Genomic DNA, 18,733 nt, shown 5'->3' on the forward strand with positions numbered 1-18,733 from the left:
CAAAAGATCTTCGAAAACTAGACATCCTGCTGCGATGCAAAGAAACTCAGACGGATGCTGTTCGAATGCACGTCTCACTTCCCTCCGTTAAGGTCAAAGTTCATGACTCTGTTTTACGTGAGAAATGAAACCACTGCTGAGTAAAAGACACCAGAAAAATTCGGGTTTGCCAGAAAACACTGTCGATTTGTCCCAGACTTTTAGGAAAACACTGTGGATTGACAAGACAAACGTATAATTTTTTGAGGGGGTTTGGGTCGAAATACAAATGACATCAAACTGTCATGGCGATGGTCAGTAATAGTGGTTACAGCGTGATGGTCTTGTGAGAACGGAACCATCAATTCTGTACTTTATCTATATGTCGAGCTGAAGCAGAAGCAAGTCCAGCTCTGAAAAGGAACAGAATGAGGGGTGTGGAGTGGCCCGCTCAAAGCCTGGCAGAGATGCTGTCATGTGACCCTAAAGACCCTTTAATGTGGCTGAAGAACAACAGAGCTGCAAAATATGAAAGGACCGAACTTCCTCTTCAGAGGACAATAGATGTTATTGGTCCTTTGTGGCTGTGAAGATTTTATTGCTGCTAGTGGTGGCCTAACCGGTGCTTATGCCTCAGTCCCAACTGCCCTTTCTGGTGGATACGGGCTGTCGGCCGGTAAAGAAATGGTCAAACCTGTACGGGGAACGCAGTGGCCCGTGCAAAATATCATGATCATAGATCGCTCAGTGAACCCGCAGAAAAAAAATGTTCAGGTACATTTTTTCTACGGGTATCCTGCAGGCGACAGGTTGTAATGAAGCTTTATACAACACTTAAGGGTGAGTAAGGGGGAAGTAGGTGAGACGCAGGCGTGTCATACAGGTTTTTTTTTTATTTTTAAATCCTGTGGACTGCACATGGAGGCTGTTAGTGCTGTTCACGTGATACGGGCGCGCTCCTTGCTGCAGTCTGACTGTTAGAAATGAGGAAATTAGACAATCTTAGTGTTGTTTGTGTGGACATCCTATGGCCGTCCTATGTACACTCACGAATCACGTGCACACCCTGTGTGTGCAGCATTGCCGCGTGGTCACTACTCGGTCGTATGAGTTAATACACACCCACACTCTCTTTAAGATGCAGCCACTCCTCTCTACGACCATTCCGGGCCCAGACAACCCAAAACACCTTTGGATCGACCCCGTATCAGTGCATGTGCCTGAAGCTACATTCAAACCACCCTCCGCCATGTGTGTTCAAGCAACCACTCTTAATAAAAACTCTACATAAACGCGTGTTTCGGGCTTCAAAACTCTTGGGTATACATAAAGCACACACATTTTTAAGAGAGTTTTTAGACTCTACGTACCAAACGTGTGGCCATTGAACACACGTTAACAGTTAAACGGGGTCGAAAATTGACCAAACAGGGACTCAGATTTAGTAGTGATGTATTAATTAATTAAAGGACGTGCTAACTGTTTAAATATTGTCAATGAAGGAGAAATTAATAATTGCAGTTTGTGCCCAGACGGAATTCTAGGACTCTAAGTCCTTCATACATCAGAATAGAGCAGTGAAAGAAAGACTCTTCCAGCTGTAGGTGGTGGACTTGGACTAATAAACAGTTGAACACATTTTTGAATGCAACAGACACGTCTGCAGGCTTGGAGCCTGGACATTTCTACTTAGAGCCTTATAGGCTTGGAATTTTTCATTGTACATACATTTTAATTTAAAAATGACCTTTTTTGTTTACTTGTGTTATCTTTGTCTGACATTTAAATTGATTTCATGTTCTTGAAAACAAGGAATTCATCTGACCGAGGGCCATCACTTTGTCCTCCAAAAAGTGGGGAGGACTTTCTTATAGCATCATACAGATGCTGAGATTCCACGTAGGTCAAAGGTGGTGACGCATGACCATCTTTGCAGTAATGTGGTCTGTGTTTATGTCAGCGCTTGCACAGCTTAGTAGTCATGACTGTGACACAAGTGCACAAAAAAAAAAAAGCACACACGGGCGTCACGCTGTGCTGTGTGTGGCAGGAGCCCCCCAGGGTGCACCGCTGAGCTGTCAGAGCAGGATGGATGTACAAGCCGGCTTGCATTGCAAAGGGCTCTGGGGAAATCCCACCAACGTGACACCTACACACACTGACACAGAAAAAGCCTTTCGGCATCCAGCAAGTAGCTTTGGCTGCCTGAAACAGCGAATATTAGAATATCTAGGCATTAATCTGAACACAGGAATAAATATAAATATAAACACACACCTGCAAACATAAAAAACTGTCATTTGCTGCAGCTGCGAGGAGCTCAAACAAACTTTTTTGCAAAATCCTCTTTTTGTTCCAACAAAAAAACTGATTTGAAGACCTTAAAAAAGTGTCACAGAGAAAACAAACTAAACAAACCTTTTAAATGTTAGCATTTTTAATTCAACGGAGGGATTTCCTCCATCAGGGTGGTACATCACCATGCTTGGCACAAGCCTGAACAATCCATTAACAATAATAAATCCCAAGCAGCAGGAAGATAGCCCTTTAAAGTTGAAGGCCAGCCTGATATTAGAGCTTTAAAGGTTTCCTATTACACCTAAACTTCAATATAACTGCTCACCTTGCATTTAATAGCTGAAGGCTATGCAGTGGCTGAGCACATATGGGCATTCTAAATCCACTCTTTCTGAGAAATTACTGAATAGTGGGGAGCGATTTATGACTGTTCCAGAGCTGCTGGTGGGAGTGTTTCTAATAAAATTGCCAAAGGGGTGACAGGGGTCTCCCGGTATCATCCGGACGGCCTGCTTGTCTCCCAGGATGCGCAGAGGAGTTCAAGTCCTGCAACGTCTGGCCTCAGAAGTGCATTAAAGCATATGCTATTTTCCCAGACACCGTGTTTTTTAGATTTTGTTTTCATTCATTTGATTGCTTTTATTTAACCTCATTCTGGCTGTTATCTACTACAGTTTCAGGGCCAGTTTACAAAAAAAACCCAATTCTTTAAGAACGACTTTTAAGTCGTAAATTTACGAGAAAGAAAGTCATAACTGTTAAATTACAAGATTTTAATTTGTAAATTTATGAGAAAAATCTCGTAGATTTACGAGTTTTATTCTGGTAAATCTACAAGATAAAAATTCGTAAATTTACGAGTTTTAATCTCAGATAATCTCAGAATTATATCATGTAACTGCACAGAAAAAGAGCTGATTCGATGCCCCCAATGCTCCACTTTCTGAGTTTTAACGCTCCAAGCAGACATTTGAAGATCTCATTGCAAACACAGGCTAGATTACCAACTTTTTTTTATCATCCTACTGCCTTTAACCCACTTTTCCCTGCCCGTTTTCTCCTTGGCTGCGCTTTTACGGGGTGACTTCAGAAAGGAGAAAACAGGAAGGAGAGAAGACGCAACAGAGAACAGCAGCAGAATAGGAACGAGCCAAGAGTGCAAGCTCTTAAGTAGATTGCAAAGAACAGCACCGAGGCATGAGAGTGAATATTAAAAGGGCTTTCTCCTGATCGAGAACTTCCAGCCTACAGCTAAAAAACCACCAGGGAGGGGAAAAATAGACAAAGTAATGCAGAAGATGAGTCCCAAGAAATAATCAGATATTCAGCCAAAGCAATGTCAATCACATTCAGATGTCAAACATAACAATTTACACCATGAATCTGGCACTTTAGCAGATTTGAAAAGAGAAATTACCATAACTGAATTAGAGAAGAGGCATCTTCTTGGTAAAGAGATGATTTTTTCCAATAAAGGAATGAATGGTGTCAGGCAGGAGTATTGAAAAGTGAAAGGAGGCAGGACTCACCTGGAATGCCTGGTGGGGTTTTCAGGTATTTTCCATTGAAATGTTGTATCACAACTTCACACTTCTCTGTAGACTCCATCCTGAAAGAAAAGGAGCACAGTCCGCTTTGAAATACCTTCATCATCAGACATGGAGCAACCTTTGAACTGATAGAGTGACAATTTTGACCTGTAAATTAAATATCACTCGAAGAAAGTGAGTGAACTCGGACTGACATTTGGATAACTGGTTGGGTGGTTGCTAAGCTGTGGGTGTGTGTGGGGGGGTGAATGGGTGGATAGATAAATGTTTAATGTGGAAGTGGGTATCTAAAAATGGATGAGCAAAAGACATGAAAAATTGTTGGGTGAGTGAATGGATGAATTGATGGGTGGATGAGTGGTTGTTTAGGTGCTAGAAAGGGTGGAAAGGCGGAAGGATCGGTCAGGGGTGGGTGGTTTTGTAAATGGATGGGTGGGTGGATTAATTCTTGGATGGGTGCCTGGATGGATGGTAGGATGGAAGATGGATGGGTTTATAAGAGGATGGATTTGCATATCAATCCATATGGTTGGTTGGATAGATGGGTTTATTGGTAGATTGATTAGTACATAGATGCATAGGTAGATGACGGTTGGAAAGATGCTTGGATGGATGGATGAATGGTTGGATGGGTCAAGTGGTGGGTGGCTTTGTAGATAGATGGATGGGTGGATGAATCATTGGATAGATGCTTGGTTGGATGGATGGATGGTTGAACAGATGGGTTTATAGGTAAATGGATTTGTGTATAGATGCATAGGTAGATGAAAGGTGGGGAAGATGGTTGGATGGATGGTTGGATGGTTTCAGTGGTAAGTGGTTTTGTAGATAGATGGGTAGATGGATAGATGGATGAATGGGTTGAGTGGTGGGTGCCTTTGTAGATAAATGGATGGGTGGGTTGTTGGTTGGTGCTTGGATGAACGGGTGGATGAATGAATGAACTGTTGAGTTCATTGCTTGGTGGATTGGTAGATGGATGGTTAAGTAGGCCTATGGCTGGATGTGTGCTGTATGTAGGGATGGATGAATTGGTATGGGGGGCTGGATGAATGGTTGGTTAGGTGTTTGGATGGATAATGCTTCCTTTTTCCCTGAGCAGCAACTCTGTCTGCATGTCTTTGGTAAAATTTGGAGCTTTGGGGAAAAGCGCAGTTATGCAGGACTGTATGCGCAAACTAGAAAAGACCAAAGATCAATGTAGAGGTTTAGGGGAAGACTTTCTTCAGTATAAGGCTGCACAGATGTTGAGATTTACTGTGAGACAGGGGGAACATGCAGGAACCCGGCATACGTGGTTCCACTCCCTCTGCCGCCGGATCAAAGACTGTGATCAGGCTGAGCAGCTGGCCGGTGGCGTGGGGGGAGAGGGGGGCTCTGATCTTTTACATCACAAGCCCGTAGACCCTCATGTCAGACAAAGATTACATCAGAACCCACAAAGCTTTTCAGTGCTCTAACTGCACAGATGTGCAGCTCGTGCACACACAAACAAACTCGTATCCTGCTTGTAAAAAGGTAAAAAAAAATGTGATAAACGGCAGATGTTGGGTTCTCTTTAGAGGAACCTCTGGTGTTCTAAATAAAAGATGAACCATCGTTTCCCATTTTGGACAAGATTCTTTGATCTTTAACCAGTAGTTTCTAAATAAAATGAACATGATTCAGGGACCCAGTGCTATATTTAAACCAACTTCTATTACCAATGTCATTTATCATCAACTTGTTTAGAAAGGAAGATATTTAAGGATAATATCCTGCAGTTAAAATAAAGGGTGATTTTAGGATCATTATCTAGATGTTCAGACACTTTTTCCTCCCTCCTTACATATTTTTAGGTATTTTATAAATCATATTGGTCTTTGGCTGAGTCGTTTTTTTTTCCTGTAGACGTTTCCTGTGTTGCTTCCGTGAGACACGAGCCAAAGACATGAATGATTTACTCCAATGACAAAGGAGAAAATGGTTGCTTTTAGGACAGACTTTCCCTCGGGTAACTCTTTCACGTAACATAACACTCCGGAGACGTCTTCATCATCCAGGATTTTCCACAGTCCAGCAGTTCTTGACAGATTTGAAATATTCTCATTGAATAAATAAAATCAACCTCATATTTGTAGTCATAGCTATCTCCCCAAAAGTGACCAACCATGTGCCAATGTTTTGACCAAAAATGCAATGGGTTTGTACAAAGGTGGTTAAAATCAAGACACAGAAAAAGCCTAAATTGTTTGAAACTTGTGGAATTAATTTCATTTTATGAGGACTTCATCTTCTATGTTCTTCACAGAAACAAATCTTGAACAATACCATCTCTAACTGCCTCCTCAACCAAAGAGAAGCGCCTAGCTCAACTCCAACTGACATCTCTACAAAGCTAGAGAAACCCAGATGATATCATTACATTGTTCACCTGTACATTTGTATTCAGTGCTCTTTATAATTCCAGTTGGCCTCTCCATGTAAATAACTTTTGCCAATAAGCACCAAATCCACCCCTTTAAAATAGATAGACTCCAAAATTACATTTGCCACGATACAAACGCAGCCGAGAACAACTTTCAAATAAATTTATTGAACCCAAGTCATGGAAAATACATTTATGTCTGATAAATAACCCAATCTCTTTATCAACTTGCAAAAATAAATGGAAAAACTTGTATCTAAATACTTACTGTGATATTGTCACAGCACCACACGGTTCCTTAGTGCGGCTGTGTCTACAGCTCACCGCTTCCCCAGGGGATTGGGTCCAATTTAAAGACCACATTTTACACAACTAGGTGCGCGACAGCCAATAGCCCTTAAACTTTTTTAAATGCTGAAAGAAGCATCGAAATAAAACACTGTTTTACATTTGTAATGTCTTTCCACTCTGCTGTTCTCATTTGCCACCATTCCAAAGTCTTCTGCCCCTCCATGTAAAAGAATTTAGCTCCTCCTATGGGTAAACTAATGGAAACCATATCGATATGTGTCATTCCAACTAAATGACACAAGTAGCACTGCTAATATAACTAATATTAACAGAAGTTAATGGTAGTTTTAGTTTTATGGTTCCTTAATGGACTCTAAAACATTCCACAGTGAAAGACAGCGCATTCCTCTGGCTCATGTACCAGAAAATCCCCAGGACTCATGACGATGGCGATGTAGGCCAATGCCGGAAAAACATTTGTGCTGCTGCACAGTCACACAAATTGAATGTTCGGTTTGTTTCGTTAATGTTGTTTGTTTTCAAAGGTCAAGTAGCCAGTAGCAACAAATCTACTTCAGTCAAACCATGAAAATAGGAATGTTGTGCCTTAGAAACATTAGCGTTGATCCGTCACACCTGAGCTGTGTTGAGATCTTCTTTTGGTTTCTAAATGCTAAAATGTCTTGTAAGTATTCAATCTCATGCAAAATAATTGTGAGTATTTTGTGTTGTTGCAGTCTTGTCAAAATGAAACATTTAGAAATGCATGGTTTTCCAAGTTTGGTGCAAGACTTTCCTTTAGTGAGAGAAACTGTTTGATCTTTTAGGGGCTTACTTTTGGAAAATAAGACATTTAATTTTTGTTAATTTAGCTCTAAATGAACAATTTGCAAGACTTTTTATTTGTTGTGTTATATGTTAAGCATTAAATGGCATCTCAACCATTTGGTAGGAGGACCAGGTTTTAAAATCTAAAACGTTGGTTAAAAAAATAACAAGATTGTGATTACTTCTCACCTATAGCAATTACAAATGCATGAAAAAAGGTTGTGTTGCTTCTTTCTTGTTTGAATGAACACACTAATGCTCACTTAAAGGCATGGATTCCTGAAAATGCTCCCCTCTGAGGGTTAGAGGAATTCTCTCGTTGCTTTCTTATCCCACATGTGGGAATCAATACCTTCCATTATTTACTGTATTTACTGGCTGGATATAGCAGTTCTCTGGAGGCAGGCGGAGGGGGCGGTGGAGGCCGGCTTGACCTGCATGCTGGCCAAAGTCAACATGAAGTCAGTCAGCATTCTGAATGCTGGTCAGCTCGGACACCCCCCAGCTGACACCGGAGGTATTTGGGTGGTGGATGTGCGACCCAAAGGTCAGACCAGTTCAAACACACCTTCAGTTCTGGGTCAGCGTTTTCTAATACTGACACTTAAAACGATCTTCATCTCGAAAACAGAAAACAAAAAAAACAACAACAAATTTTTGAAAATGAAAAGTAAAAGTAAAAAAACAGGCCTACGCCTGGACTCCTACATAGAACTCCAACTCAAGATAAATTAAAGATACAGAATAAAGGATGTTTTTCTTTTGCTAAAAGTGAAAAAAATCTGTCAGTGGGACAAATAAAATTTGCCTTTTGATAAATTGTAATTTCCTGCCCTTTTAGGACTGAAATGAGTTTTAAAACACTCGTTGGTAGGTATTTTGCTTTGGTAATTTGAAAGGTAATGTCTTAAAATAAACATACAAAATGCCAAAAATGTTTTATATTGTTAAAGTACTTTATTGTACAAATATTTCCTATTTTAAGAGCCACAACAGTCCATATTTTTAGACCATAATCTCCAATTAAGACTAAAATTACAAATTTTTAAATTATTTGTCTGAAAAATTATGAAACAAATAAAGCTTTCCCCTTTCCCTAAAGGTCGTGTCACACAGCCACTACATACATTTTACGCATATTGCATGGAGGAAAAATGGTCACACATGAATATATGTGGAAAAAGTGAGAAAAGTTGTGGTCTTTAGGAGAGATTTTCACAGATGTATCATGTACGCAGCTCATTAAAAACATTTTCTTTTTCCGAGGGGGGGCCTGGCAAAAAATACTTGAGAAGCACGGCCTTTAATCAAGTGTAATCAGATATTTTAACTAGACCAAAGTGATATTTTGTGTTTTGTAGTGTGGACGTAATTATATATTCAGTAAAATCCTTTCAGGTAAACACAAAAAACTGAAACTTGACTAATTGCTAAGCCATTATGATAACATGATTCAACATTGTACAAAGTTCCCAGCATTCCAAAGTTGGATGCTCTTTTTTGCCTGAATTCCTCATATCATCCCATCAGCCTCTCACCCCTCTTCTATCACTAGCCCATCCTTCTTGTTTTTTTTAAAAAAGCCCAGCTCTTTATCGCTCCCTCTGTCTCATCTATCTTACTCCCAGCCCATCTACAGGCTTTCTTTTTGACATCTCTCTCATTCTTCCCTGTCTTTCAACCTTGGTTATTTCCTCCATCTTTCACCATGACCCCCACTCTTTTCCTCACATTCCATGGCCTTATTTCCTTCCCTTCCTGTCCATTCCTTTCTTTACGCATCACTCACAATCCCCCTAAACATCTTCCTTTCTTTTCCTCACAGCTCTTTCTTTGAAAAACCTGTCTTTCCCATTTGCCTCCCATCCAACGAGCTCCTATTTACAGTGAATGATTTTTAGGTACTTATCTAATAGGGATCGGAACTTTCAGATACTAGAGGACATACAGTATATGCATTTAATAATAAAAAAGTCCATCTTAGGAAGAGGTTGACAAATGCGTCTGTAACTGTAAAAGAGTTTCCACAATAAAATAGCCTGGTCACACGTGCAAAAGTTGTTGTGCTGGAGCCATTTACTGAAAATCTTTCGCTCAAAAGATTTAGTATTCAGGAGACAGAACTTCTATGGTCCATTAAGAAGATGTGGTGCAGACTGTCTGGGCACCTTTTTCTGTTTAATCTACTGCATTAAACACATAAAAGTGTAAATAAGTGGAAAGGGTTACGTAAAAATACTTTGTCTTTAGAGAATGCAGTCCCATCTAACCAACTGTGGGACACAGAGGAAACACAACAGGCAGTTGGACATGCCTGTACTAGAGTGTGGCGTACATGCACCAAGCAACAGCATTACCTGGATGTCTTTAAGTGCAGGCAGCTTCCATTAGCCTTATGATACACTTAGCACACGCAATGGTACGTTCCAGTTTCATGACGTCCCAGGATAACCCCAAAACCCTCCCTTATGGGTGCATGTGACAAAGGCTTAAGGTCAACACCACATATGGTGATTGCTGGTTTCACTCAACAACTGAGTGGATGTGGAACCAATAAATTCAGTACCGGACCTCAAAGTTTACTAAACTTTCAGATGGCTGGATGGATGGATAGACGGATAGACGGATAGACGGATAGACGGATAGATGGATAGATGGATAGATGGATAGATGGATAGATGGGTAGATGGATAGATGGATAGATGGATAGATAGATAGATAGATAGATAGATAGATAGATGGATAGATAGAATCTAGCTTTTAATCAGGCTCAGGGTTCATCTATATCGATCTGAAACTCATATAGTAAGTCCATTTTTTACACAATTAAAACAAAATGAGGAAATCCAAAGTTATTTTGAAATGTAATTATGTTTTTAAAGTGCTAGTAGATCATAATGTCTCTTGCCACATCTTCCAGATTGGCTCGGAGGACCGTCTGCACTCAGCTCCAGGATGTGCTTGAGCTCATCTGTGTTAGCTAGCGCTGCAGAGGCATGCATAATTACATGCCTTCTCTCCCCCCCACTGGCTGAAGGCATAGGGGGCTTCCTCCTCTATGCCAGCCTGCATCCTTGGTGAATGTAGAGTGTTCCCCCGCCCCTCTCTCCAAGCAACTCGCCATTCAGCTCCACTGCCTCATCTGTTGAGGTGTGCTGACTGATTAAACCCCACCGGTGGGGACGCTTCCCCAACACAGGTCATTATGAAGCTTTCCCTCTAAGCACCACTTGGATGACAATTGTCGCCAAGGACCAAAAAGGTGAATTGGATGACCAGCTGAGCCTGGGCCAAGCTGGAATTAAGGGGCTTCACACCTCAGCAGCAGGGCAGCTACACCTGCTGTGCTGTTGCCTCAAATGCAATTCTCAAATAGAAACCAGTTAGACTACAAGGCCAGTTCAATACTTTAAATATAGATATTTTTTGGACTTTATGTCGCTCTTGATTATAAATTGCAGCATAAAAAGAAATATATAATACAGAATTAAAAAATCATACACAAGTCGCACCTAAGTACAGTATAAGCCACGCCTCTGGCCAAACTATGCAAAAAAGTGCACTCATACACCAAAAAAAATTAGCTATATATCTTAGTCTGCAGTTTATTCCTTATTGAGAAACATTTAGCTCAGATGATGCATAGAGGAGAGCAAAATAGAAGAATGCTTCCAGTCATGTCGAATAGTGAAATTCAGTCTGTCTGAATAAAGCTGTATGTTACTCGTATCCATTATTGCGAGTTACAGCATAGAGTGAAAAAAAGTCAAACTAAAGGTTTACTTATCATTGTAGCAGCTGGCCCTCATTTGTGACATTGATATCTTATTCAGATTTGTAAAGTTTATTGTTTTTTTATACCTTTAAAATGAACAAAAACTGAATATGTTGAGCCTACATTTACATAATGATCAACAAGCGTATATACACACACCCTCACATATCTGAATCTCAGTAAAGACATGCAAATTTGCATATAATAGCTCCATTTCAGCTTTGGAGGCGTATTTATTTCTTGGTTTCATTCAAGCTTATGTCTTATTCACCAACAAAGTCTGCAGGTCTGGTTGGTCCTTGGAGGTTCGTAGAGAAGAGCGGCCACATGGTAAGAGGACCGCAGGTGTGTCTCGCAGTTTACTTAACCCTTGTGCTATCTTAGATGACCCCACCCTTACATTGACGTGTTCTCCCTACCATGACAAAGGTGGAGAAAGGTGGAAAGATTTCATGTAATCCATGGACACCAGTGAAGATCACAAATCATTGAAGAAAAAAGGTTCAGAGCACTGTCTGGTGGGTCTAGATGACCCAACTCCCAATGTCAAAGCGCCTAGGATAGAACAGGGGTTAAGGCTTGTACAGCCACCTCAATGGGTGTCATGAAAATGGTTGTAAGTGGTAAGTGTATCATGAAGTATTTGTACGGCTAATGGAAGTTTCATGCACTTATGACTTAAGGGTGATGTTGTCATGCGGGGCCTTTACGCCTCTCTCAGGTGGTTATGCACATGGCACTTAAGTGGCGATAGGATGTCCACACAAACTCCACTCTGATTGTCTAATTTCCTCATTTCTAACAGGCTACACGAAGAGAGCGCACACGTATCACGTGGACAGCACTAACGGACTCCTTGCAAATCGGGTACAATGTTCCTGCGTCTGACCTACTTCACCCTTACGTTTTGTATAAGTATTCTCTACGACCTGTGGCTCGCAGCATGAACACAGAAAAAAAGTTCGTGAACATTTCCAGTCAACAGGTAAGTCTACTTTTTGCCCGCATGGGGTCCGTATCCACCCATGAGGACAGTCATGACTAAGGCGTTAACAGTCTCGGGGTAAATGGTGATTTATGCAATTATGAATCCAATCATCAAGAGAAAAGCTGTTTTGAGATCATTTTTGAGGTAATGTGTGGTTTCTGTCCAACAACCACACATGAATCATCATCATCAGAATCCTTTCCAAAGACATGATGACTGGAACTATTCTTGTTCACCACTTTTAAGCTTTTCTGTACCGTTTCTATTCAACCTACTCAAAACACTACTCAGTTCTTTATCCTTTCTTTTCAACACAGCCATAAACAGAAAGTAGCCTGGCAGAGAGCTTGTAAATCAGGATGATGGGATGGAGGAAACCAAAAGCAGACCAGCCAGGCTGTGTGTTGGTCAGCCAGGCTTCTGTGGAAACCAGTGGGCTGGAGCGTTGGCCATGCAGGTAGACAGAGAGGCAGGCTGGGCTTCTGTGTGCTGCTGCTGCTGCTGCTTAATGGCATCAGGTGCTGCTGTCTGCAATGATTAGTGCCGGGCCCACAGTAATGGCCTCTGATAACAGTAATGGATCAGCCCACAAACACTTAGCTCAGTTTACTCTCCTTAATGCCCCTCACGGTCCAGCCTTCAGCAGCTGCCTGTCTGTCCACACAGCCAATGGGAGCTTTGCATTTCAGAAACACCAGTCAGGTTGTTTCATTTGGGAGGTTTCCTTCTTCTACCAAACGTGTCAAATACTTTTTATTTCTAACCACGCACATATCCCGTCTTTTCGGACTCCCTCTCACCTGTCCGCCTCTTCTGCATGCGGCTTAAAGAGGCTGCAGGCTTCGCTCTGCTTGCTGGTCTGCACAAGAGGTGGGAGTGTGCCTGTCGAAAGTGTTGACGCCGTCTGCGCATATGGCCATTTTTGTGTACAAAAGCCTTGTTTGTGTGTGTGTGTGTGTGCGCTTGTGCTCGTCTGTCCTGCTTTAACCTCCGATAATAGAGCGGGGAATACGAGGGGACGTCTGCCGGAGCAGGTGATTAAGGAAAAATCCCTGCAAGATGGCGGCCGTCAGCGGCCTCCTCTGGGTAAACAGGGAGAGAAGTGCGGAGAGGATTGAAAGTCTGGTGGCTGCTGTCGAGGACAAGGACGGAACAGTTTATGACTTTGGGGGATTAACAAGCTGAAGTGGAAAGTTTTCTAAGTAAAAAAAGAAAAAAACTGTGCAGTCATGGACTTTGCCTTTTGCCTTGGAAACACAGCAGCAGTCATGTCTGCAAATGCACTGCTGTTAGGACACAGGACACTAGCAGAAGCAAACCAATAATAGGTTTAGAAAGTCTTTTAAAAAGGGGATATATGTCATTTAAATGCATGATTTGCATCTATTCTTCTTGATCTATTTTCAAGGTGGATTGTTTAATTACCATAATTTTGTATTCAGTCATAATCTAAAAACCTGTGTCGTTTTCTAGGACATAGTTTCTGCAGAGCAGCAGGACTTTATTAGAAATTCACCTTTGAGTCATCAACAAGTGGATGCATGAGAATGGAGCGGAGCAGGGAGCTTGTTGCCCCGCCCAGCGTATTTTCCTCATCACAAATACAATCTTATTTTTTTCACAATTTCTCATTTTCACTTGATCCACAAATTTACAAAAAAAGAAGAAGAAATTTTAAACTTAATTTTCTTTATTTATGTCCAAGAGAAAAATGCCAAAAGAAAAACTTAAAAACAACACCCCCCCCCCCCTTTTTGGGCTTTGTACAAGCCACTGTAATCCATCAACCTGCTGCATTTGAATCTATCGGTGTGAAGAAGAGACCAACTTTTACGCGATTCGCCCTCAGCAGTTTGGCTTAAGCTCCGCCCACCCTCACAGCCTCACCCAGCCATATATCAGGCTGGAAGGGGAAAATAATTGGCTAGAATTGTACAGAATACAAGTGATTGATGTGTCTCAAAAGAAATGCCAAAATTAGGCACCAAAATAGAACAGAACAGAATAGAATAGAATAGAAGCTTCATTATTCCTGGAGGAAATTGAAAAGCAGCCAACTGCTTGCATTCAAAACCACACAGACATTAGAATAAAAAGAAATCCTTAAAATATTCAAAAATGTGTATTTTTATACGTTACCGCTAGTACCACATCCAAACACGCACAAAGTTTCAGTACCCATCCCTACTGGTAACAGGAACGACCTACTGCATAAAACACAAACCAAACTCTTGCTCTGGTTGTACAGACGCCCCTCAGTAGGGGCTCAGAGCCCTTATTGCCAGAGCTCCTTCCATAGAACACGGTGAGTGACGAGATCATGGGTGACCCCTCAAACTCTCTGTTTGGGGTGTAGAGCTGCTGTTCACTGACCTAATCAGAGGTTCAACTATCTGCCAAAATCTCCTCCCAACTTAAAAAGTAGTCCAGAGTTTGTAAGAAAATTATTTCGACCATGAATGTGGAAATTAAGGCAGCAAAATAAAACAGGTCAAATGTTTAATGATTCTTTTTACCTGGCAAAGCCCACTCCTCTGCTGACTCCATTGGCATCCCTCAGTATCCTTGTGGAGATAACGTGTCCCAGGGGTTTGAGCATGTTTTCCAGCTCCTGCTCATCCATGGACACTGGCAGATTGGAGATGTACAGGTTGGTGGGGTCCTGCTCTTGTTGCTATAATGGGAAATGAAAGAGGAACTTTAAAAAACGACATGTATTCCCAGAGATGTGAGATTTCCATCAGGTTTGCATCACAAGTCATTTTGTAACACGGCAAACTTTTGATTTGGTCACATGGAATTTGGCCTCTGAGAGAAACTTGTTGGCCTAATGCCATATGGCTAGAATAAATCAGAGTTGGGGGTATCGGACGGGGCGTGCGGCGAGCTCCCACGCCGCCTGAGACAGCTCACCAGTCCATCAGCGTCTGAGCCAGACACTCAAAGTCACAGAAATGGGCATGTATGGATGTTTAGAGCAAGTCACCCTGCCATATTAAGCGCAAAATGTAATCCATAATACTAATTAAGAATCATGATGCTGGAGGCACAAAAATACACCTTTTAAATCACATTGAATCAATTCTTCCTCCAGGTAGTAAATGACTCATCCAGTCAGAGGACCAGAGTCATTCATTCTCCTACTACCAATGAATTCATTTGAAACTTTTTGTAAAGTTCTGTACATAAATAGTACACCGCTCATTTTTAAATCTGTACAAAAGGGTCATATCAGTAAAAAAAACTGCACTGCCAATAAAACATATTTATATAAATAGAAGAGATGCCTTTACTACTATCTTGAACCGATAAACGTAGTGTGACAGTGATGAGTGTTAAAGTCTCACTCTGATCATCTTCTGTTCTGTTTTCAAAGCGTTTCCAGGTTTTCTTTTGGTTATCATGATGTGGTTTTTAGCCAAAATCTAAAAACCTGCGTCGTTTTCCAGAACATAATTTCTGCAGAGCGGCAGGAGTTCATCAGAAATTCCCCCCTGAGTGATGGGTGGGACCGCCCCACTTCCCCTCCACGTTCCTGAGAACTCTCGGCTCACTGGCTCTCCCGTTTGTATAAACCCCTGACTTAACATTAGCGGTGCGACAAAAACAGCTAGTAATGTTGAAGCTTTTCAGTCGTACAGTTTGGATCCAGATTCCAGCTGAGACGAAGAAAACAAAGGCGTTCATGGATCTACACGTCTACAAGTGATGCATCAGAATGGAGCGGAGGAGGGAGCTTTTGACCCCGCCCAACTGATTTCACAAATATGATCTGTTATCATATTTGGGTTATGAACAAAGAAATACTTAGAAATGCAATTTTAATCGTAATTTTCTTTATATATGAGATCTGCTACAAGATCATGTTAAAAACACGTAAAACAGCATTTTCATTGGATTGGGTCTTTAAAGAGACTGTAAAGGGAGCACTGATATAAAGTAACAACAAAATTTGATTTGCTGTTCTAAATGTTGTTCTCTTCATTTTTTCTTGTCATTAGAGTAAAAATGAAATCTTTTTTTTCTTCTTCCCCTTAATAAGACCTAAAGGAAAAATAAAAAAAACAATCCTGACAGATTCCCGCCAGCACTAAAGAATATTCTGTTTGGAGACTTTTACTCTAACAGAAGTAAAACTGCTGGCTATGTCAAGATAACAGAAAGGCTAAATATTTCAGGACGAGCTACATATTGAACTCAAACTTAAAGTCTTAGAAACGAATAAAGCTGATTGGATAATGACATTTTGTTTTACCCCAATGGGTTTCAATGGTGGGACACAAATTCCACATCACATCCGAACGCATCTTGAAGCTTTTTCGGGGTTTTATATACTGTCAAAACAGCTGTGTGATTGGACTCTGACGGCGGTGGCGTTTTGAAGAACTACTCAATGTTCGAAACCCCACAACAAAATGACTTTTATTTAAATAAATGCAAGAAATGCTGATAATTTAGTGAGCTGCCGAAAAGATGGAAACTAAACTTCAAATAAAGTAATCAGACATTTTCAGGCATGTCAATGTTTTGTAAAAGTTATATGCTGTTTATCCATCTATCCATCCATCCATCCATCCATCCATCCATCCATCCATCCATCCATCCATCCATCCATCCATCCATCCATCCATCCATCCATCCATCCATCCATCCATCCATCCATCCATCCATCCATCCATCCATCCATCCATCATCCGGCACTGGGTCAGTGTGGTAGCAGTCTAAGCAAAGATGCCCAGACTTCCCTCGGCCCAGCTACTTCTTCCAGATCCTCTGGGGGGACCCCCGAGACTTTCCCAGGCCTGGGAACCCTCTCCAGTGGGAAGTCTCTCCAGTGGGAAGTCTCTCCAGTGGGAAGTCTCTCCAGTGGGAAGTCTCTCCAGTGGGAAGTCTCTCCAGTGGGAAGTCTCTCCAGTGGGAAGTCTCTCCAGTGGGAAGTCTCTCCAGTGGGAAGTCTCGTCTCTCCAGTGGGAAGTCTCTCCAGTGGGAAGTCTCTCCAGTGGGAAGTCTCTCCAGTGGGAAGTCTCTCCAGTGGGAAGTCTCTCCAGTGGGAAGTCTCTCCAGTGGGAAGTCTCTCCAGTGGGAAGTCTCTCCAGTGGCCACCTCAACTGGCTCCCCCTGATGTGGAGGAGCAGCGGCTCTACTCCAAACTACAGAGCTCCTCCCCCTATCACTAAGGGAGCGCCCAGCCATCATTTTGAGGAAGCCGCTTGAATTCGGGACCTGGATCTTTGGGTCATGATCCAGACCTCATGACCATAGGGTATAGAGTATTGGAACGAAGATCAATCGGTAAATTGAGAGCTTTGCTTTCTGGCTCAGCTCTCTCTTCACCACAACGGACTGGTGCAGTGAAGAAACCTTAACTCCTCCCCCTGGGCGCAGGAGCACTCCGGGAGGGGACAAACTCCCTTTCTCCAGCCAAGAACGATGGCCTTGTTATGGAAGTGCAACGGATTCTTGGTTTAATCCAAAAAAAAAAGGGGCAATATGGATAAAATCTCAGGAAAAGTTTTAGTGAAAAAAAGAATCGTACGACATTTATGGCAAGCTTTAAAAATAAATCAGAAAAAAAGCTTTTTGTTTTGAATGTTTTTGTACATGGCTAGATTTTCTATCTTAACCTGTCCTGGCGTTTCTCTTTGCGTCATGGTTTTCTCTCTAATAAAAATCTCAGAAAAGTGTTTGGCAAACTTCGTCATGGCGTACTCGTCTAAATGTTATTAGCACATTCTTCTCTTCTTAAGATTATATTTCACACACACAAACATCCTGTTTTAGAGGTATGTGTGATCTTCTCGGTTGGGGGATGTAGAGACGGTTCTTTATCTAAATGCATAACATGCTCCATATCACAAGCCGCTTTGCTTCCCTGTATTTCCGCCTGACAGTAAAGACAGGTGAAATGGAGGACAGGAAGTGTCTCCCCCACTTTCCTGCCTACCTCCCTCCATCCATCCATCCATCCATCCATCCATCCATCCATCCATCCATCAGAAGAAAAGTCCATTCCCTCTGCTGATTAATTAGCCTCCTTATCTGACAGGACACATTTGATCGGATTGAAACCTTTGGGACAACGTAGATGAAGAAGACCACCGCATTTTCTTCTTCAACCAAAATCTTAATTACTTAAGTGAAGTCCTCCTTTACTCTGCAGGTTGGTTTCCTTTAAGTTCTTTATAAAAAGAGAAAAACCTTTCACGGATTTTGTATAACAGAGGATTTGCACACGAACGAGGCTTAATTAAAACTACCTATGAGAGCGTTCTGTACATGTGTCACTCTGCGGCTAAATCTATGGAGAGCCAGCAGCTTTGTTTGGAGTTTAAAGTCGTTTTTCCAGGGTGACTACAGATTTAAATGCAGAGAGGGGGTCCGGATCAAAGAGGTCACTGTCTCCGTCACTCATTGGGCCGCAGTGCCATTGAGAGTGTGGCGGCGACAGCGTTTTACCTAAAAGCAGGAGAGCGTATGCAGCGTTGATACACGGGCGCGTGGGCTGATTGAAGAGGGTTTGTGGTGAGGATTATCACAGGGAGGCCTCCTCCAAGCACGGCCGCCTCGCTAATTTTCTCTTTGACGACGTTCCACATCACAAAGCCCTAAATACCCAG

The 18,733-nt window shown here is 41.8% G+C and overlaps 1 protein-coding gene across 5 annotated transcripts in view; it reads right to left on the reverse strand.

The window, feature by feature from the left end:
* Positions 1-18,733, reverse strand: part of LOC101170938 (RNA-binding motif, single-stranded-interacting protein 3) — a 365,275-nt gene that overhangs the window by 76,874 nt on the left and 269,668 nt on the right. For all 5 annotated transcript variants that reach the window (XM_011480741.3, XM_011480740.3, XM_023959620.1 and 2 more), the window contains 2 exons: positions 14,633-14,790; positions 3,807-3,886 (listed from right to left, as the gene is read on the reverse strand). In XM_011480741.3, the coding sequence (XP_011479043.1) occupies positions 3,807-3,886; positions 14,633-14,790 (238 nt within the window). The remainder of the gene's footprint in view (positions 1-3,806; positions 3,887-14,632; positions 14,791-18,733) is intronic.

Source organism: Oryzias latipes, chromosome 11, assembly GCF_002234675.1.
Source record: "Oryzias latipes chromosome 11, ASM223467v1".
Classification (NCBI taxonomy): Eukaryota; Metazoa; Chordata; class Actinopteri; order Beloniformes; family Adrianichthyidae; genus Oryzias; species Oryzias latipes.